This window comes from Solanum tuberosum, unplaced genomic scaffold, assembly GCF_000226075.1.
Source record: "Solanum tuberosum cultivar DM 1-3 516 R44 unplaced genomic scaffold, SolTub_3.0 scf00138, whole genome shotgun sequence".
Lineage (NCBI taxonomy): Eukaryota > Viridiplantae > Streptophyta > Magnoliopsida > Solanales > Solanaceae > Solanum > Solanum tuberosum.
Window position 1 is genome coordinate 724,866 of NW_006239065.1, and position 24,909 is coordinate 749,774.

The following is a 24,909-nucleotide window of genomic DNA, read 5'->3' on the forward strand; positions in this document are numbered from 1 at the left end:
TCTAACAACACATCCGGAAGAATATAAAACCTCTTAGCCACATACGGTGTTATAAAAGAAAAGGTATCATCGGGATTAAGCAAGCATAAACATAAAGTTGGAAGGCTTTCAACATACCGGTAACCACATCGGTTGAACCGTCTTGTTCACCACGAGTCTGAAGTGCATATAATCGGTTTTTCTTGGGAGCATTTGAACCCGAACCACTAGGAGGAGCTTGCTTTCCCTCTTTTCCCTTAGTCATAAGCATTGGGCAATCCCTCATCTTTTGACCACTTTTACCACAATTGAAGCAACCATCCATGCCGGCTAGGCACCTACCCTCGTGCTTCTTTCCACACCTAGCACAAGTAGACATAGGCAATGAAGATCCACCACCATTTCCTCTTTGAGGCTTAGGGTTAGGCACCCTATCTTTGTTGAATTTAGGAGGAGCATTGGAGGAACCTTGGCCGGAAAACCTTTGTCGAAATCTAGGATGACTATGTTCATCAGACCTTGCATGAGAGAAATTACCATCACTGGTTTTTTCCCTCTTTGCCTCCCTAGACCTTCCCTTAAGTTTCTATTCTTCGTTCTGTTAAGCATGAACCATGAGAGGAGAAATGTCTATGTCATTAAGAAGCATGGAGGTATGACATTCTTTAACCACCATTTCGGACACACCCAAAACGAACTTACATATCCTTGCCCTAGGATCGGCAATCATGGTGGGAGCATATCTATATAGTTGTGTGAACTTCAAAGCATATTCCTGCACACTCATATTTCCTTGATGAAGGTTGATGAAGTCAAGCATCTTTGCCTCCCTTATCTCAAGTGGAAAGAACCTATGAAGGAAAGCAACCTTAAACTTCTTTTAATCGAGAAGACCCGCATCTTCTGGTCTCCCTTCTTTCCATTGATTGAACAAAATTTGAGCAACACCCTTAAGTTGATAAGCGGCCAACTCTGCCTTTTCCACCAGCGTCACTCCCATGATCATCAACACCTTGTAGACCTCATCAATGAACTCTTGAGGATCTTCCTCAAACTTAAAACTATGAAACTCCAAAGGATTCATTCTATTGAAGTCCCTCACTCTAGATGCCACCGTATCCACATTTGGGTTCACGGGAACCATAACCTCCCTATTGGCTTGCGCCGTCATGGATTGTGCCAATACTTTAAAAGTAGCCCTAAACTTTGCATTAGTCACTTGCTTGGCCAAAGGGTCGATCAGAGCTTGAGGAGCTTGAGAAGGAGCTTCTTGTTCCACATTCCCTCTCAGCCTCTCATTCATAAATGTGGCGTGTTTCACATATCCTCTAGATAATTGGATAAGGATTAGGAGAGAGACCTTATAGAGTTAAAATCTATCACACGACTTTAGAGTAATGAAGAAGTGGAGTTTCCTAAACATCTTGCAGCCTCTCATTCATAAATGTGGCGTGTTTCACACTCATGAACAAGACTCTACTTGATGTGGCTTATGAGACATCCTAGGACCTTTTTAAACCTTGTGTTCTTATTACCAAGTTTGTCATGACCCAAGGTATCCCATAAGCATAACATAGCGTATAGGACTCCGAGAGACCCCATACAAGCCACTTAGCATTCATAACATAATAAAGAACAACATTCAAGTCCCAAAAGTTTTTATAAAAGTAAGGAGGAAGTCTAAACACTTGGTCTCATTAGTCATCTAGTACATAAGAATGAAATAGGGCCTATCCCACACATCATGTCCAAAACTAAAAGTAAGAAAGAAAACTGAAGACATTGAAAATCCGTACTCGAAGCATGAGGACTCACCAAAGCTCGAAATCTGTCAAGTCAACCTCTAGCCACGAAACTGAGAACCTTGACTGTCGGACCCTACATTTGGGGAAATGTAGGCAAGATTATGCATTAGTACAATAATGTACCAAGTATGATAGTCATGCATATAGACACTTAAATCATGCTAAAATAGGACATTTCATGACATGCAATGACAAAGCTAAAACATGATACAAAAAGGGTTAGAAAACATGAGTCACAAAACATGGTCAATGAAAGCTAACACCTTTAAAACCTTTGAACACATGTGAGATACTTCTTGAAGTAATCTTAGTTCATTATTATTTTGGGAAGTATCCTTAACCAACATAGAGACCATGTGAGCTATAACTGATCACCCGGTGTCTCCCACACCGAAAAGGGTTTCCTACTTTCCAAGGTAGGGACCATGAACTTCTAGCTATTGTGGATCCACTAGATAATGTCTATCTAGACAATCATCCTATGGGGGCATATAGGTAAAGGATAAGGAGATTGCTTTTAGAAACCTGGCCTCTACTAATGGGAGAGCTTTCATCTCAATATCCTTTCGGTACTAAGCATAAATCCCACGGAATAGTTATTTTCTTACTTGTTCTTATTATCCATGGAAGGGCTTGTCATCTTGCCAATCCAAGCTAGGTCATAAATCATCCATGGAAAGGTATCATTCAATAACCAATCCAATCTAAGTTTCATTAGGATAGCTCCTTATTTTTGATTCATTTAGGTGAGAAGACCTTTCAACCATAGAATCCTTACTATGTGAGAAAACCTTTCAAAATCATACTTTCATGTGTACATGAGAAATCCTTTCAAAAACACAACATCAACAACATCATTGATACTTCACTCTTAAAGTATCATTAAAACATTTACATAATTTTTCTTAAGAACATGCATGATTCCATAATTCACCTTTCAAGTTTCAAAACTCACTTTCAATCATCAAGATCTAGAAGACATGGGTTAGACATGGATTCATAGAAATTCATCATAAATTTATGTAATTCTATTATTTATGCTTGATTTCATATAATCTTCTTTCATAATCCAAGACCCACATCACATCTTAATTTGGAAAACATGAGATTACATGTGTTCATGGGGAATCATCATAAAATCATGAGATTAACTCAATTCATGCCTCATAGATCTTAAATCAATCAATTAGATCAATAATTAGTAGAATCCATAACATAGAAGAAAACCCTAACTCAATTTGGGGAATTCTCACTTTAAAAATAGGTGGATTTGGGAACTCCATGAATGGAAGGAATCCATGTATGAAAACTATCACACCTCAATGCCAAAATCTTGACTTCAATGGTGGAATTGGAAACTTGTCTTGAAAACCCTAGATTTCTTCTTCATCTTCTAGAGAGAGAAATATTTAAGAGGGAGACTTGTTCTTCTTTTAGGGATTTGAGAGAATCATTTTAAATTGGGGAAATTTGGGGTAAAACTCTTATATAGGTCTTTAGGTGAAGGGTAAAACGACATGGTATTGAATTAAACTAATCTAAAAAAGACCAAGAAATCCCTAACTTAAAAACTAAAAAGAAGAAATGTTGGAGCTCGCCAAAAGCCACTCGGCAACTTGCCGAGTGAGCCTTTAGCTCGCCAAAAGTTCTAGTGAGTCGGCTCATGGACTAAGCCAATTAGGCAATTGGTAATTCATCTTGGTGACTCTCCGAATGGAACGACGAGCTTGATCCAGCTCGCCTAAAGTTCCAGAACAACTGGATGCAGAAACTAAGCCAAAAAGGTGAGAAGTTCTACTTGGCGGATCGCCGAGTCATTTGACGTTCTTGAGTTACTTCGCCGAATGGCTGAAAAATGAATATTTTTCCCTTTTCTGAATCCGAGGTGTTACAGTTTGAGTTCTCAAATAAGAAAGGATGCAAAGAACTTAAGAAGAGGTGAAGATAATTGTAACAATGCTTTGAAAAGGTGAATTCAGTAAGCCAAATTGTCCATAACTTAATCCTCACCCTTTGTGATCTTGCACAAACTAGCTTGTGTGATGATTGAAAAAATATGGGTCGACCTATTGGATGAAGCTTGCATGCATTTCTCTTTTGAGAGAGTGAGAGTTGCCTTGATTCCTCATGTCTTTGTTGATTTTCTTTGTGAGAGCATGGAATCGTTCCTAATGCGATGGCACTTGAATGCATTTGTTGAGAGTTGTCTTGTAATGGAACTTGCATGTTAGATCTCATTGAATCTTGTTGTAGACACTCTTATTGAGCTAATTGTGTTCTTGATTTACTTGAGGACAAGCAAAAGTTTAAGTAATGGTTGTTGATGAGTGGTAGATTTGCACTCATTTGAGGTCGATTTAGCACAATAATTAGTGTTCCCAATTCCTAATTATGTCCTATTCTAATGATATCTTGATGATTTATATCTATGAAGGCTAAAGTACAAGACAAGGATGAATGTTTGAAAGAACGGCCAAAAATGTAAGAAGAAGTGTAAACCTGCACTCTAATGATCACCAAACAAGAAGGGTGAATCGCCTCACGAGCATGATATCTCCCAAAGTGACAAAGCACTAGTCTTCTTTTTCAAGACTGATTGGCGAAGTCATGGAGAAACGGTGATGCGCCAATTGAAAAAGGTGATATGGGTGAATGTCGCCAAATTTGACATTGTCGGATGATAAAATAGGCGTTCAAAGGGAAAACAAAGGTGATGGTTGGAGATTCTCCATTCTAGAAAAGTAGACATAAACGGGACCACTAAATGATGGTCGAATACCTGAAGTTTGGAGCAAGAAAAAGGCGAGTTGAAGCATGATTAGTGACTCATCGAATGATATCGTCGAGCCTTACTAACGTCACCGAGAGAGAAGCGCATTTTAGTTTTGGGCTTTGGGAAACTATAAATAGCCCAAAGAAGAGAGAAAAAGGTATTTGGAAATTTTGAATATTCTAGAGAGAGAAACATTTTTTATTGAGTGAAAACACTCCAATCTCTTGGGGTTTTTGAATTGATAATCTTGAATTTTCTAAATTGAGCTTGAATACAAAGTGGGTTTTCTTGTAATTACTCAAATTCATGTTACCCATATCTAATTTCATGCAAGGTATAATTTCTTTATACTTTGTGATGTGCGGCTAAAACCCCAATCTCTTGGAGTGTGATTATGGGGTTGGGTGTTGATTTAACTTAGTATAGGATGCTGAATTTCTCTAGTTTATAGTTGTTAATTATGGATTTAAATTGATGTCGTGTATTTAATTAACGAATTAAGGTGGCCAACTTGATTCTAGCTTCGATCTTGCATTGGTGCTCGAAAGAGATCAATATGAGTGGGTGATCAGTTTGATGTTTGCACTCCAGTTATGCTTAATTGTAAATCCAAGAAATTGGGTTGAGCTGATATAATTGCACGAATTAGACCGAAAGGATATTTCATGAAATAATGTTATAATATCAAAAGAATATTAACACAATCAAAGATGACCTAGCCTATCCATGATCATTTAGTTGTATTGAGCAATTCAACACTACCCCTAGTAATATCATTGTTCAATCCCCACACCCCTAGAGTCAATTAACTTCATGAACTTTCACTTGCTCTAATATTGATAATTGTGTGTATGAATTTTTGTTGTTAATTTTGGTGGAATCATCCACTCATATGTCATGTTTTCATAGACCTTTGATTTTTTAGGTTATGGTAATTCTAAATTTTTATATGCTAAGAGAAAACTGCATAAACATTTGACCAAAATTTCAGAGAAATTCCTTAACAGCATTTACAATAACCGTTGCCGACTTTTATTTAGCAACTTTCTTTACTTTAACATTTCACATAAAAACTTTTTGAAATTAAAAATAACTCATAAAAAATATTTCCTTATGTGTTAAGAAGTCTTACTCTTATTCCAAAAGTACAAGTTAATCCCAATGTTCAAATGGACGGGGTGTCACATCCTCCCCCCTTAGGGACATTCATCCTCGAATGATGATTGTATTCTAGATATAATAGGAAACAATGAAAGAAATCATACAACTCATAAGTAACATACCTCATTTACTCAAATGTTGGTCTACTCATCTTAAGGAACAATCATGTGAGGATATTTGAATTTCATGTCCTCCTTTGCTTCCACGTCAGCTCCTCAACTTTATGGCTTCTCTACAACACTTTTACCGAAGCTAGCTATATCCTTATTTTATAATCTTCTTATTTAGCGATCTATTATGGCAATATACTTCTTCATAAGATAGCTACTATGGAATCTGAACATCTATTGTTGGTGATATACGTGTTTGGTGTCCAATAAATCTTTGTAAAATAGAAACTTGAAAACTTGGTATACTACCTCTAACTCTTGAGGTAACTCTAGCTCATAGGAAAATCGACCTATCCGTTGCAAGATGCGATAAGGCTAAGTGTACCTAGGGCTCAACTTGCCCTCTTTTTCCAAATATCATAATGCTCTTCATAGGAGAAACTTTTAGAAAAACCTGATCATCAACATAAGACTCTAAGTCTCGCTTATCAACAACCGCTCTATAATTAGCCTAACCTATTACAATGCCTGCAACACTAATTCTTGTCCAAGTAATCCTGATTCTCCAACCTCGAATCAACCAAGATGGGATCTACATTTTCTTCCGTATAAAGCCCCATACAGTGCCATACCAATGATGGAATATTAGCTATTATTTTAAGCAAACTTAATGAGTTCAAAGTTATCATACCAATTTCCTTAGAAATCTAGAACACACGCTCGTAACATATCCTCGAGCATCTAGAACGTACGTTCAACTAGGCCATCCGTATGGTAATGAAATGATATGCTAAGGTTTACCAGCGTCCCCCGACCCTTCTAGAAAGATTTCCAGAAATGTGTTGTAAATGATGGTCCCTCGTCTGAAATAATAGATACATGGACACCATACAATCAAACAATATTTTTAATATATAGAACTGCAAAATCTTGAGCTGAAAATATGATCCTGACCGGCAAGAAATAGATTGATTTTGTCAGTCTGTCAATAAGTACCCAAATAGAATCAAACTTTTATTGTTAGCAACTTAAACCTATAACAAATTCCAAATTTGTTGCCTCCTACTTCCTTAATGGAATGGGTATCTCTTGAGTTAACCCAATTGGTGTTTGGTGCTCGATCTTCAACTTCTGACAATTTGGACACTGTGCCACGAACTCCACAATGTCTTTCTTTATCCAAGGCCACTAGTAAGTATCTTTAGTATCATGATAAATCTTCGTAGAACCTGGTGAATATAATATCTAGAATAGTTTGTTTCTACCATAATCTATTGTGGTAGACCTGTAACATTTAGAACACGAAATTGATGTCTGGTTCCAAGGATTTTGTCTTCTTCTACACTAACGGCTAAAGAGTCCTGATTGAGCATGCTAACCATAGAAAGCTATGAACTTTAGTTGGGGTCATGGGTTCGAGCCAATTCATCACGACCTCAATCTTCTGCATATTAACATGTATACCAACATTTGATACAGTATGTCCAAAGAAGGCCCTAGAATGCAATAAGAACTCACATGATGAGAGCTTAGCATACAATCTTTAACCTCAAAATATCTGAAATGCTTCTTGGAGATTGTCTCTATGCTACCCCTCTGATCGTGAATATTCCTAAATCTCATCAATGAAGACAATCATGAACATGTCTATGATTGGACTAAATATGGTGTTCATCACGTCCATAAAATTTATTGTGACATTCTTCAATTCGAAAGATATCACAAGAAACTCAAAAGGACAATATCTAGTCCTGATGACTATCTTCATTATATCACTCTCCCTCACACCTGATGGTAACCGGAACTCAAATCAAACTTTGAGTAACATCGGGCACCCTATAACTAGTCAAAAGAGTTATCAATCTTTGGCAATGGATGCTTGTTCTTTACAGTCACCTTATTCAGTTGTTTGTAGTCAATATGCATGATCAATAAACTATCTTTCTTCCGCACAAATAATATTGGTGTACCCTTTGATGACTCACTTGGCTTGATGAAGTCCTTACCTAATAAGTCTTTTAGCTGCTCCTTGAATTCCTTTAATTCTACTGGTACCATTATGCATGGTGGAATTGATATCAGTTGGACATTTGGTAATGTATTAATAGCAAAATTAATCTCTAGACTTAAGAGAATACCAGGGAGCTCATCTAGAAAGACATCTGGAAATTCATTAACCACTGGATAGATTGTAGATTGGCAATTCTATGTCAACATCCTAAACCCTAACATTATGATAAATGCAGCCTTTAGCAATCAATTTCCTCGCTAGAGTATATGAAATGAATGTATCATTTTTTTGTTGCACTATTACCGTCCCCCTCTCTAACTATGTGGAATCTAATAATCTTTGTTGTACAAAAGACATTAACATAACAAGATATCAGCAAATCCATGCCCCTAATAATATCAAAGTCTAGCATCTCCGGCTCTATCATGTTTCAGAGGTCGGATGGCCAAAAATATCTACAATACACCCCCAACCTTTTGGCAATAATAGAGTCACCAACTGGAGTAGATACAGCAATAAGTCATCTCAATGACTCTTGTACTATGAAAAACTTCTCAGGAATAAATGGAGTAACATACGATAATGTTGAGCCTGGATCTATCAAAGCATAAATAAAGTGAGAACAAATGGTTAGTATACTTGTCAATGCATAAGTACACTTCTAGCCACTGCCAGAACTAGATGACCCCCCTATACCTCAACCTCTATCTAACAAAAATTATGTCCCTCTCTGTCAGTGAATGGACAATATTTTTATATATTAACCTCATAGTCGTAAGCATAACCTTTTATGTGACAACTCCCTATACATGATCCACAACAAATATCACAACGTAGCACAATTGATCTTGATTGCTCTAGGTGACGGTACTGTTGCGAGCATGACGCTCGGGAGCTTTCATCCAAACCTAACAGACCTTATCAATCTAACCTAGTACCAAGGGATTGTTGTCACCCTGGTGGTCTCTTTGAATACCAATGTTCGGACTAGCCTGAGTGTTTGTTTGAAACCCTATGGGACTATTCTCCTTCATCGACTCTCACTTCATCCTTTTAACCATACATTGCTTATGTTAGATCCTATATGTTCTTTGTAATAGCTTGAATCAGCAATATGTCTAGGTAAATAGTAAGTGCAACTATAGTGCAAGCTCATTAGCAATTGTAATCAAAAGAACTCAACCCTTATGACTCAGCTCTATAGCACAATTTGAGTTAATAAAGGGTAACTTTCCTAAATGATTTGTAGCTTCTTTCTTATAGAATATGGAGCACAAGATATTTATAAATAAGACTTTACTTGACACGGCTTGCAGACTCCCTAGGATACGATGTTGCTCTGATACCAAATTTGTCAGACCCCAAACTCAAGGGCCCAACTAGCACCTGATGCCAAAACATAGGTCTGAGCCAACCCTATTGAACTACTTGCTAATGTCGCATGGCAGCCACAAACAGTTAAAGAAAACAAACAAATATATCTCGGCTTAAAAATAAGTCATCGGCCAGCAAAGCCCCTATCAATAGTTCTACAAAGAAAACAGCTAGTCCCAACAATTTATTTAAAGGAATACCCAGTTAGCATAGAAGCTTGTTTGGGCCGTCGAGGCCACTATGGTATCTAGGAAAGCATAAACTCTATGTGGGCCATCAAAGCCACCATGATCTATATATAGAAACTGAAAATAGGAACAAATATAAATAATATGCTAATAAACTATCAAACATCAGTCGACTAGAAAGCAAGGTCAACATGGCCAATAACGTGACTAACAACCCAACACACTAGTCTGCAAGCCTCTATGAATATAACACTTGGAAGGGACAGGGCCCTGGCCTACCCAAAAACTATAAACCACAAAATAAGCAAACCTCTAGGACTCTAGCAACCCCTGGAAGAAAGGAGTCAACTAATCAGCTGGATAGGCAGTTGTGCTACTCGGCATGTCTGTCTGGACATCGCTCAGGACCTGCAGGCATGAATGTAGCGGCCCCCCGACAAGGGGCGTCAATACAAAATAATGTACTAAGCATGTAAGTTAAACTGAAAGCTGAAACTAGAGTATAAGTACTAAATAAAAAAGGCAAGGGTGGAACACTAGTACAATACCTTATCTCTCAACAATAAGATGATATAAACACATAACAAGCAATAACCTAGCCAGGACCCATAAGCCCCGTAGGTACAAACAACACACAATAACTATAGGTCCTAATGAACGCAATGAATCGCTAAATACCCATACTAGCCCCCTTAACTAGAACCCAATGTTAATTTGATTAGAATTGTCAGAATGTACATGTGCCATGAATCAATGCAAATCTGAGGTTGTTTTGTACAATACATATATGTTTCTTTGTAGGTGTGCTATGAATCAATTTCAATATGAGGCTCTGTGGTACAATACATGTATGTTGCCCCGTAAGTCCAGCCTACCCGACCCATAGGCACGGTCTACGGAGGCCGAAGGCTTGGTCTACCTGGCCTGTAGGCTCGGTCTTCCCGGCTCGTAGGCTCGTTATAAGAATCAAGTTGTATGCTTAAGAACCTTACAATGTAAGTGTCAACTGAGGCCAAAATAAGATCATAGGCGGCAGCCAGATGATAAAACATCACAACAATAACAAGTAATTATAATTAATCAAAACATAATCATAACCAGCTTTTCTAGGCTACTAAGTAACAAGTAGAGTGTCGCCGATAGACATTATATCATATGGTCGTAGCCAACTCAACAGGACAGGGCTATTGGTCAACTAATTATAATACACTGACCATAACAAGCTTAGGAACTTAAGATCATGCTAGAGGATAAATAATAGCCTTAACATACCTTCCAACCAAATCCGATAAAGTGTCTCTATGAATTTGCCTAACAAAAGTAATGCAACAATGCAGAAATCAGTGAGGTTGCAAGAACAGGTCATGACTAATCAACAAGACGCTATTACCACACTCGTGACTAGACAAGTCCAACCCACAAAGTGAGGAAAATAACAACAAAAATCAACAGCTAACTTCACTTAAGGCATTCCAACAACATCTCAAAGGAGCGCCAAGCTTCTGAGGCAACATAAATAGGTGTATTTCACGTCGTTCAATCCAACAACATCGTATGCGGCTCTAATAAGAATCACATAAACCCTCAATAACCTCATGCACCTTAACATTAACAATAAAAACCAATAACAATGAAACCAAATAAGACAAAGGGGATACCCACAACCACAATATCGAAAACACCACCACGTGGCTCAAAAATCTAAAAAAATGATACTACGATGTGGAACTACGAAGGATGGTTGTAAAAATAATATTACCTAAATCAAAATGTCTGAAATAGTAATACTAAGATTCTACCTCTTTCTAGCTACAACAACCGGAGCCCAAATCATAAAGAAAATTATACCATAGCGTTGAGCTCGCGACGTAGAGAAACTTTCATTAAACTTAAGCTCGCGACGTAGAGCAACTTTTGTTAAACTTTCGAGTTGAAAGAATCAACTTCGATGGAGGATTTAATAGCTTGAGTTATGATATTTCTGGGTTTTTGATCAGTTCTATGAAAAAACAAAGGAGATGGGTGTATTTAAAAAACTAACTGACTTATGGGTTAGGGACCCACTTCGAGGTGTTTGCTTCCGCAGTCTCACGAAAACCTGTATATCTCTCAATTCTGAACTCGTATTGATGAATGGTTTAGTGTATTGGAACCTAGAATCGTAGACCTTCAGAGAAATTCCTTAACAACATTTACAAAAACCTTTGCCGACTTTTATTTAGCAATTTTCTTGACTTTAACATTTCACATAAACACTTTTTGCAATTAAAAATAACTCATAAAACATCCTTTGTTAAGAAGTCTTACTATTATTCCAAAAGTACAAGTTAATCTCAAAGTTCAAATGAACGGGGTGTCACACTGAGGTCATGATAACACACACCCAAATAAGCTCAAAATGGTCTGTAAGCCGAAAGAAATAATATTTACGAGACTTTCAAAGGGAAGTCAGGTCACAACCAAAAGAAAACAACAAAAAAGTTCCCAAAACCTAGTAGGATAAGTTTAAAGAGCATCTAATACATCTTTAGAATCTAGAAATACATCTCAAGTTTTCAAAAAGAAATTAAAAACCGTAAATGATAGATTGTGACCAATGGCAATTCGGAAAATAGGATCTCACCATAACTTTGAATGATAAGAAATTTCTAGATCCGATCAACCGCTACAAGGATCACCCTAATTAGGATCTACATAAAAAAGATAACAACAGTAGGGATGAGTACAATCCACATGTACACAGTAGGATATACTGACCGAGTATATGCAACTAATCAGACTTAAGAAATAAACTATGAAACGCTTACATCTGCATACAGAAAAGTTTCATTCCATCATCGGTGCTGCCAATTTATATAGTATTTCGCGAATAAGTTAAACACATAAGGTTATAGTTAATACTCATATCGACAGATAAGTAAGTCACACAACACAACACAACTAGCCAATGCAATGCATTGAAATGAAATGATGTGGTGGAACCAAGGTCGACGCACAACCTATTGTATACACCTTGTCGAGACTTAGCTTTCAAACAAGGACCTATGGGGGATTCACAGTCCATATATCAATCTCATAATCTCAATATCTCCTTAACTTGCCACCTAGCTCATGGTCAAGTATATAAGTAAGATGTCACATTTGTTTTCTCAAAAAGGTAGTATTTCTCCACTTCTCATATTTCCATGAACAATAATATGCTGAATAAGGATGAATTTATCACAACAAATACAACACAAGGTATAATCAATAAATCAAGGATTTTCAATAGCATAAAGTTCCCAAACTCTCGAATCATGAAACACGTTCTCAAATGATAGGGATAGTGGAGGAAACCATTTTGAAGTCAGCCTTTACAACTTAGAAAAGCATTTCTTTCATTTTAAGATGCTTCAAAAATCAACTCAAGCCCTTAGCTCGGGCATCTCAATGCCAATTATAAATATAAGCTATATTGCCCCTCACTCAGGCAATTACTCAAATATCACAGGTTTCATCAATAGTTAAAGATATCACACAAGCCTCCACACAAGCTAAGCATCAAACTAGTCATCACACGAACTAAACAAGAAGGTCAACACTTACCAACCTTTAAAACTCATACAACAATTAATTTCAAAGTTGACTTCCTAAGAAAGATCACTTACTCATCTTAGTCTAAAAGAGGGATAGCCAAACATACCTCGAAAGCCTAAACTTCACTCAAACAACTCTATCGGAGCACTTTCTTAACCACACGATCACTTAAACGATCACTTACTATCAAGAATGGATAAAGTTAATCAAAAGGAGCTCAACGATACCATAAAATTAGAAACCATGGATAAAATAATCCAAAAATCACTTCGAAAATTGAGGATAAAATTATATTTTTAGTTGAAAATCATATTCTACAAGCCAAAATGAGTTCATGGTTGAAAAACCCCATTAAAATCGATCAAGTAACGATCTCTAAATCAAGAAAATACCAACTTTTCAACGTAAGGAAAAAAACCCAAAACCTACATTGAAATCAAGATTTAAAAGTGTTTTGGATGATATAAATTCAAGGAATCAATAAAGGATTGGTAGGGAAAGCTTACCCACATGAGTTTGCACAAAAATGCTCCCAAGAATCGCCTACCAAAAGCTGCAAAAGATTTAAAATGGTGGAAATGAAAAATAGTGAAGAATCCCGAATTTAGGTTTTGTCCAAGTGAAAATTAGCTATCGCGATTGCAAGCCATTAACTTTTGTGATGGTGAAGGACACGAGGTTTACACCGCGACTGCGAGACCCCATGTCTACGATCACAAAGGCTACGAAAAGGGTTCATGCAATCGCGAGCCTATGAGCCGCGATCACGAAAGCCACAGAGAAGACACATTGTGATCGCAAGTCTATGACCCGTGATTGCGGAGATAAAAAATGACCTGCATCAGAAACTGAAAACCGACAACTCAACACAAGGAAAAAGCCTTTGAATTGTCCCTCGAAAATCATCTGGAGTCCGATAATAATAAATTGGACATGCTACGCCACTAAAATTGATATTTTAAACTCAATTAAATCATTGGATTTCCGAGAGGAGGTCAATTAACAAAATTACCCTCTCGGAACCCTCTTAAGGCTTAAAATCTAACTTCTCAAACGCCTAAAACTTAACCAAAGGCATCAAAAACTTGGCCAACCACCATATTGGCTTACACTCGACGTTTTGGACGCGATGGAACTAACAGAATCTCCATCCGACGGTCGGAACTCAAAAAGTTGACTAAAGTCAACCCTACCAAGAATTCTCAACTCAAAAGGTCATATAACCAAAAACACACCTGATCGCATCGGAGACCATGCCAACCTTTCTCGAAACAGAAACTAAGCATGAAAATGCTAAGGGGAAGGGTAAAATGGTCATTTCATAATTTAAAAAAATTCACAAGAAATAAGACATTACATTAAATATTTAATTTAATGTCATTTATAAAGATCCTTATTTATCTAATAAATTTTTTTAATTTTAGATTAACTTTTATCTTCAATATTAATATAGTCTTGATTGTACTTGTGCAACCAAACAACACATTTGTAAATTACATTATGGTAAACAAATAAATCATTATAATTACTAAATTGTGTGATTACTAAATTGATAATTATACTACTCCCTCGGTTCACTTTTATTTATCACAGTTTGACTTGACACACCCATTAAGAAAATAATTAATGATATAAGTATTTTACCAAACTATCCCCTATTAAATGTTGTCTTAGAAAATGATTTGGAAAGTAAGTATTTAATGTTGAGGGTAAAACATGGAGAAAACTATTGTCTTTTTTTTTTATATGTTAAAAATAACAAGTAAAAATAAAAAAATATTTTAAAAATAAGTAACAAGTATAAGTGAACGAATGGAGTAATTTTAATTACGAGATGAATTTCCAAGTATTACTAGATGATGTGAAAAGGAAAAAGAAAAAAGAAGACGAGTAGATGTGAACTTGTTTATTACGGTGAAATGAATTTAGACCAAGTCATAAATGAGCTCACACTCGATTTAACCGAAAGACATTTACTCCCCTCTCAATTATTTTTTTTCGAATTTTGACTTGACACGCCTAATAACTATTGATATAATAAGTTTATTATTTTATTCATACTTTTTCTATTTCTAATTACTTGTTCATTTTTGAACTAACACATCTATTAAGAAGCAACGATTGATATATTGAGTTTATCATTTTACCTATATTAAATATGATGTGGATGAATTAAAAACTCAAGAAATTTTACATTTTTCAAACTAAATAATTGAGGGTATGATAGGTAAAAAGAATTGTTCTTTCTTGATTTGTAGAAATGAACAAGTAATTAGGGAAATGTTAATAAATTTAAAGTATAATAAGAAAAAAAAATTATTACCTTAATTTGTCAAAAATGATAAGTAAAAAGATACTCAATTCATTTACTTTTACTTGTCAGTTGTCACTATTTAAATTGACATATCTATTGAGAAAACAATTATTAGTATAAATATTTTATCAAACTATTCATATTAAATGATATTTAGTATTAAGTCTTGAAAAATGATTTGATAAAAGAGTATTTAATGCTAAAGGTAAAACATGAAAAAATATATATTATATTTTATTGATATATCAAAAGTGAGAATTAAAAACAAAATTTTATTTTATGAAATGAGTAAATAGGGATGAAGGAAGTATTAAGAGGTGTCAATTTCAGAGTTACTTCCTCAACCCAACCCTCGTTTTCATAAAACAAGTCTTTTTAGTCTTCACTTCGATAACCGAATCGGATCCTTCCTTGAAACTACCCCAAATCTATTCTTCCTATCAAATACCCTAATTTCCATCCTGAGTTTGCTGCTACAATTCTTGATTCCTCCTCTTTTCCTTTTCAATTTTCAACCACAATGAAGAAATCCAATTTCTTGAGAAGTTCTAAAGATATGCTTACCAAGAGCTTCAATTCCACCAAATGGTAATTTCGGTCCTTTCTCCATTTCTTACATCTATTGATTGATCTGAATTTGTTTTCTACGCGTATATCGGAGAATTCATATTGATTCGATTTTTTTCTTCTTTTTTTTTGAATTTGATGCAGTAAGATGTCCTTAAAGCTAGCGTCTTCAAGGTTGAAATTGTTGAAGAACAAGAAGGAAGTGCAAGTGAAGCAGATGAAAAGAGAACTGGCCCAGTTGCTTGATTCTGGTCAGGACCGGACAGCTAGAATTCGTGTAAGTCTCATCTTCATATCATCTCTAATTCTTCTTTCCTAATATTGAGTTTTTAATGCTTCCTTTCTATGATGTTCTGCTCATTGATCGACTTTGCTTTTCAGATAAGAATCCCTTTTGGAGATGATTCTTCAAATGTCAAGACCGTAACTTGCATTTAATTTGCAGACATAACTATTCAAATCTCCATAAAATTTGAATCCCCGTGTTGGATAATTAGATTCCATGGATTTGGTGCACTTTTTGAATTAGGATTGGTAGGATTCTACTGTAGATATCATTATGCATGATATTAAGTGGCATATCAGAAATGAGGCATCTTTTGACTTTCTGTCAAAGCATGGAATATGCATGCTCCTCTGAGAAAATTCAAGCTATATCTTCATATCATAAAACCTGCATTTCTGCTTTCTTATGTTAGATTGTTGAATATAATTGCAATTCCTGTTAAGTTTTACAGCTGTGATTATTAAGTTAAATGTATGTTTGTGTGCACCTCAGATTTGGAGTTTTGAGAAAAATATTTCATCTATCTGATACTTTAATTTTAGGTGGAGCATGTAGTTAGGGAGGAGAAGATGATGGCAGCATATGATCTTATCGAGATTTACTGTGAACTGATCGTGGCACGCTTGCCTATTATTGAGTCACAAAAGTAAGTTGGTTTTTGCTTGTGATGTTTCTTTAGCATTATGTTAGTCTTCATCTGCATGAGATATCTGCATGACACAGCAATTAGCGTAGATGAAATATCGCATTACAGTTTCAGTTAGATGTAATTTGCCTATAACTCCTTCCCCTGAAGAACCATCCCCAAGAAAGAGAGAACAATGTTGCTCAGGCTCATTTATTTTGTTAGGTAGTCCCATGGCATAACTTTCATTATCCTTGAGTACTTCTTTCCATCTCAATTTTTCTCTCCTCTCCCTGCCTGTTTTGATCAAAACCACAACAGAAAAAAGACAATTCACTCTGATCTGTACTCCATTGGCAGCTACTTCTAAGATATATAGGCGTTTGGTATCTTGCATTTATTTTAGGCATGCTCCTTCTGTTTTACTTTGATGGCTTTGCTGGTCTTTTGGATCTATGTGGGTAGTGACGATGGTGATGCCAGATGTATAATCATTACCTATTACCTGATAAGAGATGTATAGCCGTGCATATCTTGATCATTTGTTGTTAGCTGTTGGAAGTTACAGTGAAGTATGATGCTCTTGTACTAACCAAATTTGTGAAGTCCATTATCAGTTTGTGCTAGAACTTTTATGAAGGGGATTACTCCCCCCCCCCCTCCACACACACACACCAAAAAAAAAAAACCACATTTAATCATTCTGTTATCTGTTCAAGAATTTCTTTTTTTCATGACTGTTTTATGTACTTGACAATTTGATTTGTTTACCTGGTTCTTTTTAATAATATGAATTGAGGTTAGTTTCTGCTAGTTTTACTTGAAATATTAGCTTTATTAGTGGCAAATAAAGAAAGGCATACTGTTTCCCATGATTAACTCGTGGCTAAATGATGAGTCTGATACCTTTGAAGGGTTTGATATGTTATTGTCTTTTTGATGAACAGAAATTGCCCCATTGACTTGAAAGAAGCAATTACCAGTGTAGTTTTTGCGTCACCGAGGTGTGGAGACATACCAGAACTTGTAGATGTGCGGAAACATCTTACCGCAAAATATGGGAAAGAATTTATAAGTGCAGCAGTTGAGCTCCGTCCCAATTGTGGAGTTAGTCGCATGGTAAATTTGCAGTATCCCCCTTCAACAGTTGATAGTTTGACTTTGAACATGAAGATAATGAACTATTTATATTTCTCAAATTTAGCAAACATAGTACTCTTAATATTGTCTTATGCTGTTGTACCTAGTTGGTTGAGAAGTTATCTACCAAAGCGCCTGATGGGCAGACCAAAATGAGAATCTTGGGGGCTATTGCTGAGGAACATGGTGTTAAATGGGATCCTAAATCAGTAGAAGAGACGGAGTCAGTGCCTTCAAATGACTTGTTGGTATGATTATGTTACTTCTAACTTTTTCCACTGATGACTAAGATTGACCAAATTATTATGCCTTTACTGAGTTCACTGGTTAAATTGCCCAGAATGGATCTGGTAGTTTAGAGAAGGCCGGTAACATCCATGAAGACCCTCTTCATCTCAATGCGTCAGATGCGAGACTTCCATTTGATCACGGTAAATGGCCTAATGCATCTTCAAATTCCCCAGAGCAGAATGCAAGATCCTCATTGGGGACCCAAAGCTTTGACTCTGCATATAGTGGTGGTAGAGGCATAACACCATCTTCTAGCTATCATCATGGAGTTAGTCCTTCAGGTTAGTATCATTATGCTAGAATACAACATCTACAGTTTGGTTCTCCATCTGCAAAAATAATTCTAATGATGGTTGTTCATGACCCCTTAGGGTCTAGGGATGAAAAGTTGGAAGCTGGGCAGTCAGTTCCTGGAGATGGTAAATTTTCTATTGACAGGCAGAATTGGAATATGGAATTCAAGGATGCTACCTCTGCTGCTCAAGCAGCTGCTGAGTCTGCAGAACGTGCAAGCCTAGCTGCCAGAGCTGCTGCAGAACTTTCAAGGGTTTCAAGGCAATATTCCTCAGAATCTCAGAGGCCTGAAGTACAGTCTTCAGGAGGTGGAGGACGAGGAATGTATGACACAAGTAAATATGAACATTGTCCCAAAGATTCAGCAAATAGCTCTTTATCTGATAGAAATCCAAGGCTTCAGAATGAAAGAATTGATAGTTTGCATCATGAAAATCTGGCTAGAGCGACAAGACAATTTCATGATGATAATCATGGTACTTCAGGAGGTTCAGGACCAGGGAAGTATGGTAATTCAAGAATGCATGAACATTTTCCTAAAGATTCAGTTGTGAGCTCTTTACCTGATAGAACTTCAAGCTTTCAGCAAGAAAGGACAGAGAGTTTGCAACATGATAATATACCTAGGGCAACAAGACATCATAATGGTATGCATGGTACTTTGGATAGGCCTGATTCACAAGTCTCCGCAGGTGCCACGGGTTCAATTAATAATGATAATTCATTTGCTAGCGTTGGAGAAGGTGATAAGTACATGCAGAAAAGCCTATCAGAAGAGGACAGTGAAATGATAACAAGAAAATCATATGGGAGAACTGAATCTGAATCCACGAGTAGCTTTAAGAATGAGTCAATGGAGGACTTCAATTATTTTGGAGAAGAAGCTACTACAAAAGATCCCAAAATTAATTCTTCTGATTCTTATTTAAGCACTTCAGGTTTTGATGAAAATATTCATCATTCTAGCCAACAAAGTTATGGTTATGACAAGACTAATGATCCATTTAATAATGTTTACCAAGGTCACATTCCTAGTGAAACTGTTAATAAGAGTTCTCATGATTCTGCCTCTGTTGCTTTTGATGATTCTGGCTCAGAAGAAGATTATAATATTAAGTTTTACTCAGATCCTACATATGATGACCAGCAAGCCAAACTTTATTTTCCATCACCAGAAAGGAAATCACCTACTTACAACTCTGCAATTAAAACAACGTGGAGTTTTGACTCTGACAAATCACTGGAGAAGTCTTCATTGGCATCGGAAATCTCTGTGGAAAAGCAATCGCCTCAATTATACAAAAGCTTGGCTGCCCCTGGTGACAATTTGCGACAAGAAAATGTTGTGCCATCCTTTGACGATTCTGATGGTATGAATTCCGAAAGTGACAATGAGATAGTCCAACACCCGAATGGTAAGTCAAAATATATATATATATATGTATCTCATTCTATATTTATAAGTTCTAATTGTTTAATGGAATGGTTAGTTATAACTAATAAGACATTTCAGAATATTTCTGTTAACATGTACATTCACCAAGATCCTCCTATATGGAAAATGTTTCAGGAACTGATGGGAAGAAACGGTTACCAGCTTTGCCCAGGCCACAGACAGATGATGATAGTTTAGCTTCTTCTGTTTCTGAGTCCGAAAAGGAATTCACATTTGGGAAGTTAACTGGTGGCCTTAAGCATAAAGGCCATATCCCTCCACCTTACTTAAGAAGCCAGTTAAATAATGTTCCATCTTCAGTCGAGAGTGCTAAGGGAAGTCCTGCTGTGAGGTCACAAGATGTTGCACCCCCTAAGAGTTCTGTTGGTTTAGGAATGAGGATGAAAATAGACGATAAGTCAAACTCAAGATTAGATGACACCCATTATGCTTCAGATACTGACAGTTCTGATGCGGAATTTTCACAAGAGGCTTCGAGTTACAGTCAAAGAACTTATGCACAAAAAACAGGCAGCGAAGTTAATACAAAATATGCAGGCTTACGAGGTTCACCTACATATTTTGATTCTGATAGCAGTGATTCCGAGGCTGATCCTAAGAAACCTTCTTTTGCTGGTAGAAGTCAATTGAGTAGTGGATTTTCTCGTAGAACTAAAGCTTCTTCCTCCAGCTTAGATACAAACGTTTCTTCTAAGTTTAAAATCAGCTCCGAGACAGCTGTTAATTCTGACTCTGGTGTAGACAGAAAACCCATCAACCGCTCTTTCGGTGTTAAAACTCAAGAACCTCTGAAACCCATCAGGAATTCTTATGCTGCTGATACACAAGAACCTCAGAGACCGACCAAGAACTTTTACAGTAGTGAGTCACATGAATCCCCATCAGATGAAAGGATAAGTTTAGAGCAGCCCAGCGCTGGACCTGCAGTTCCAAGGCCTATTGCACAGACCAAGATCACATCACATGAAGGGAGACAGAAGATGGGAAGGGTGGAAAAACCATCTAGCTCTTACCAAATGGCAGCAGCATCAGGCAACAATAATGCTCCAAAGGCACCAGCCTCGAGTGGGGACAAATTTTCCAGTGAGGATAGCATGAAGAAAGCTAGTCATGTACATCCAAAGCTGCCTGATTATGATGATATTGCTTCCAAGTTGCTGTCGCTTCGAACGAATCCCAAGTGAAAGATAATGTCTTTTTAGCTGCGTATGTACATGGCGAAAGGTTTCTTACAGTGTTTCTCATGACCGTGAGATTTCAATACAATATATTTGTTTGTAGTGTGCACATATTCATTTATTTGATGTAAAAATAAGCTTGGGTATATGAACACTTGAAATTGATGCTGTGTAGACGGCCCAAATTTTCTTTGTAACTTGATTGATATTCATTCATTTGAAAATGAGTTGTATTGTTCCTCAGAGGTAAAATTTTATGATTTATAGTTATTCATTGTTCAATGTTCACCAATGTTATCCAAATTAAAAGCCTGGTACAAGTCCGGATTTGTCATTTATGCTAAAGGTATACAGATAGCTTGTGTTGCTGTCCCAAAATAAGTGTGATTTAACCAAAAAAAAATTGTCCTAAATTAACTGTTACTTTATGAATTCAAGACAAAAATCTGTACGTTTTTAAAACTATACCTTCATACTACATCTTCTTAACAATGTTTAATGCTCAAAAAAATATTATTAAATAGTAGTCATTTAGTAAACTACAAATACTCCCTCCGTCCCTATTTAGTTGTCCACTTTAGAAATGACACACAGATTAAGGCAACAATGATTAACATAGTGAAGTTACAATTTTACCCTTATAGTACAATTTACAATTCCAAAATAAATTCACTCAAGATAACTAATCAATGCTGGGAAGTTCATAAGTTTATTTATTTTATTTATGACAACTTTATTTAAATAAGGGTATAATAGGAAAAAATTTGTTATCCTTTCTTGATTTATCAAAATGGACAACTAAATAGAGACAACTAAAAGAGGAAATATGGACAACTAAATAGGGACGGAGGGAGTAGTATTTAGTGGTTTCTTGATGAATGCGGTTTTTGTGAAAGTGACACTTATATTGGAAGTGTGTAGATATTTTTTCATAAATTCACGGGGAATATGGGGAATTGATCCCTTTTTTTGATAGATTGTACTCTATCCTTCCCTTTTTTTAATTTAATTTTGACTTTTTACTTGCTTTTTATTTGTCATTTTTGACATCAAGAAAAAATAATATTTTTTACCTATTATATTCTCAATTTATTTAGAGAGTTAATATTTTTGAAAAGGGTAGAACATCTTTAATGAGTAAATTAATTTTGGAATCTGTCAATTAATAGGGATAAAATAGTAAACTCACTATGTCAATTATGATTTTCTTAATAGGTGTGTCAAGTAAAAATGAACAAGTAAATAGAAACTGGGGGAGTATTTCAAAGAGAGCTGCTAAACTATCACAAAATTGTGGCTCAAATTTGGCCCGAAACATGTAAAATATTATAATAACCTTTTCTTTTCAAAACAAATTTAAGGTCTTTCCGAAACAAAATTACTGATTTTTAGGATGCATTTATTATTTTAACCACATGAACTCTTTGGGTCCCACCTATTACAACATTCAATAGTTTCTTTCTTTTTTAATTCTTTATTCTTCTTTTTGTTTTCTTTTACTACTTATTTTTCTTATAATATAAAATTTTCTAAGAAATAGTTGAAGATGTATGATACAATACCTTTGGAACCAGTTTCCTTCCTATGGCCCGTAGTACTTACTAGGTCCATAGTTAGGACTTGAAGATCACTGCAACAACAAAATTTTATGCAACCTTTCCTTTCCAATTCGACTTTTCAAATACCAAGGTGTTACATTCCTCTTCTAGGTCTAGTGGACATGGTCGTCCTCAATTCCGACAAAGTTTCTCTGGCCAAGGTTCTTCTAATGCTATGGCTCCTAAGTTCAATAAAGATAATGTGTCTATCCATATTCCTCAAGGAGGTTATGGAAATGAATACTTTATTCCCATTTTCCAAAAGTGTCTCAAGAGTCACTCGGGAAAATGTTTAGCCAGTATGGATAGTAGTTGTGCAAAAAGTGGTCACAAGATAAGAGATTATCCATTGCTTGCTACTAAGGGAAGGGAAGGTAGGCAAACTTAGCCTAGTTGTTCTAGTTTGAGTGGCCCTTGTCAGAATAGATTCCATGCTCTTTAGACTTGACACGGTCATGAGGGTTCTTTGGATGTTGTGACCGGTATATCAAAAGTCTTTCATTTTGATGTGTATAATTTGCTTGATTCGGGTGCTACCTTGTCATTTTTACCCCTTATGTGACCATGAGATTTGATGTTGGTATTGAGATCTATTCTACTCCCTTTTTTGTCTCTATGCCGGTTGGCGACTCTGTTTTGCTAAAAGAGTTTATAGAAATTGCCATCATTCTATTTCTCACAAAGTCACTCATGTTGATCTTGTAGAGCTTGATATGTTAGATTTTGATTTTATTCTTGGGATGGATTACCTTCATTCTTGTTATGCTTCCATAGATTGTAGGACCGATTGGTCACATTCCAGGTCCAGAACAAACCCATCTTAAAATGGAAAGGGGAAAACTATGCTCCTAAGGGTCAGTTCATATCTTGCCTAAAGGCTAGGAAAATGATTTCTAAGAGGTGCATCTATCATCTTATTTGGGGTAGGAATACAGATTCTGAAACTCCTACTCTTGAGTTAGTTTCGATTGTAAATGAGTTTTGAAAGTATTTCCCGATATTCCTCCCGGAAGGGAAAATGCTTTATAGATTGGTCTTAGCTTTGTTATGATGCAAAATGGGAAAGTCATTGCTTATGCTTCAAGGTAATTGAAGGTGCATGAGAACAAATATTTGACTCGTGATTTGGAGTTAACGGCTATAGTGTTTGCTTTAAAGATTTTGAGGCATTACGTATGTGGTGTTCATGTAGATGTGCTTATCAACCACGAGAGGTTAAAATATGTATTCACCTAAAAGGACTTAAATCTTTGTCAATGAAGGTGGCTTGAGTTATTGAAATATTACAACGTGAGTGTCCTTTATCATCCAGGTAAAGTGAACGTGGTGGCAGATGCTCTTAGTCGACTATCGATGGGAAGTGTTGTTCATTTTGGGGATTGTAAGAAAGAGTTAGTTCGTGATGTTCATAGATTGTCCCAATTGGGTGTTCGCTTGGTCAATTCTAATGAAGGTGGGGTGATTGTTTGAAATATTTTTAATCGTCTCTTGTATTGTATGTGAAGGCTAAGCAATATCTCGATTCAATTTTGGTAGATTTGAAGAAGTTAATTTTCAAAAAAGCTATTTAGGGTTTTTCCCAAGGGGGAGATGGTGAACTTCGATACCAAGGTCGGTTATGTGTTCCAAATGTGGATAGGTTGAGAAATCAATTTTTTTATGGAAGCTCATAGTCCTTTATATTTTATTCACCTGGAGCCACAAAGATTTACCATAATTTGCGGGAAGTCTATTAGTGGAATGGGATGAAGAAGGATGCTGCAAAACTTGTAGTTAAGTGCCCTAGTTGTCAACAAGTGAAGTTGAGCATCAAAAACTGGGTGGTTTGGCTCAAGACATTAGCATTCCTATTTGGAAGTGGGAAGATTTGAATATGGACTTCGTTATGGATTTACCTCGTACTCTTTGTTAGTTTTAATCGATTTGAGTCATTATGGACCGAATGATGAAGTTGGATCACTTTCTTCAAGAAAAGACTTCATTTTTAGCCTAAGACTATGCCAAACTTTATATTCGTGAAATGGTGAGGTTGCATGGAGTACCCTTTTCCGATATCTTCTATCGTGGTAATCAGTTTACATCTCTATTTTGAAGGTTGTCTTAGAAAGGTCTTGGTACTCAAGTGAAGCTTAGCACAACTTTTCATCCTCACACCGATGGAAAAGCCAAGGGTACTATTTATA

The 24,909-nt window shown here is 36.3% G+C and overlaps 1 protein-coding gene across 1 annotated transcript; it reads left to right on the top strand.

The window, feature by feature from the left end:
* The first annotated feature begins 15,624 nt into the window (after positions 1-15,624).
* LOC102599934 (uncharacterized) lies at positions 15,625-21,380 on the top strand. The gene is made up of 8 exons (XM_006351998.2): positions 15,625-15,879; positions 16,003-16,135; positions 16,687-16,790; positions 17,717-17,888; positions 18,017-18,157; positions 18,250-18,481; positions 18,572-19,909; positions 20,065-21,380. The coding sequence occupies exons 1-8, from the start codon at positions 15,812-15,814 to the stop codon at positions 21,132-21,134; spliced, it is 3,258 nt and encodes a 1,085-aa protein (XP_006352060.1). The 5' UTR covers positions 15,625-15,811; the 3' UTR covers positions 21,135-21,380.
* Positions 21,381-24,909: the final 3,529 nt, after the last annotated feature.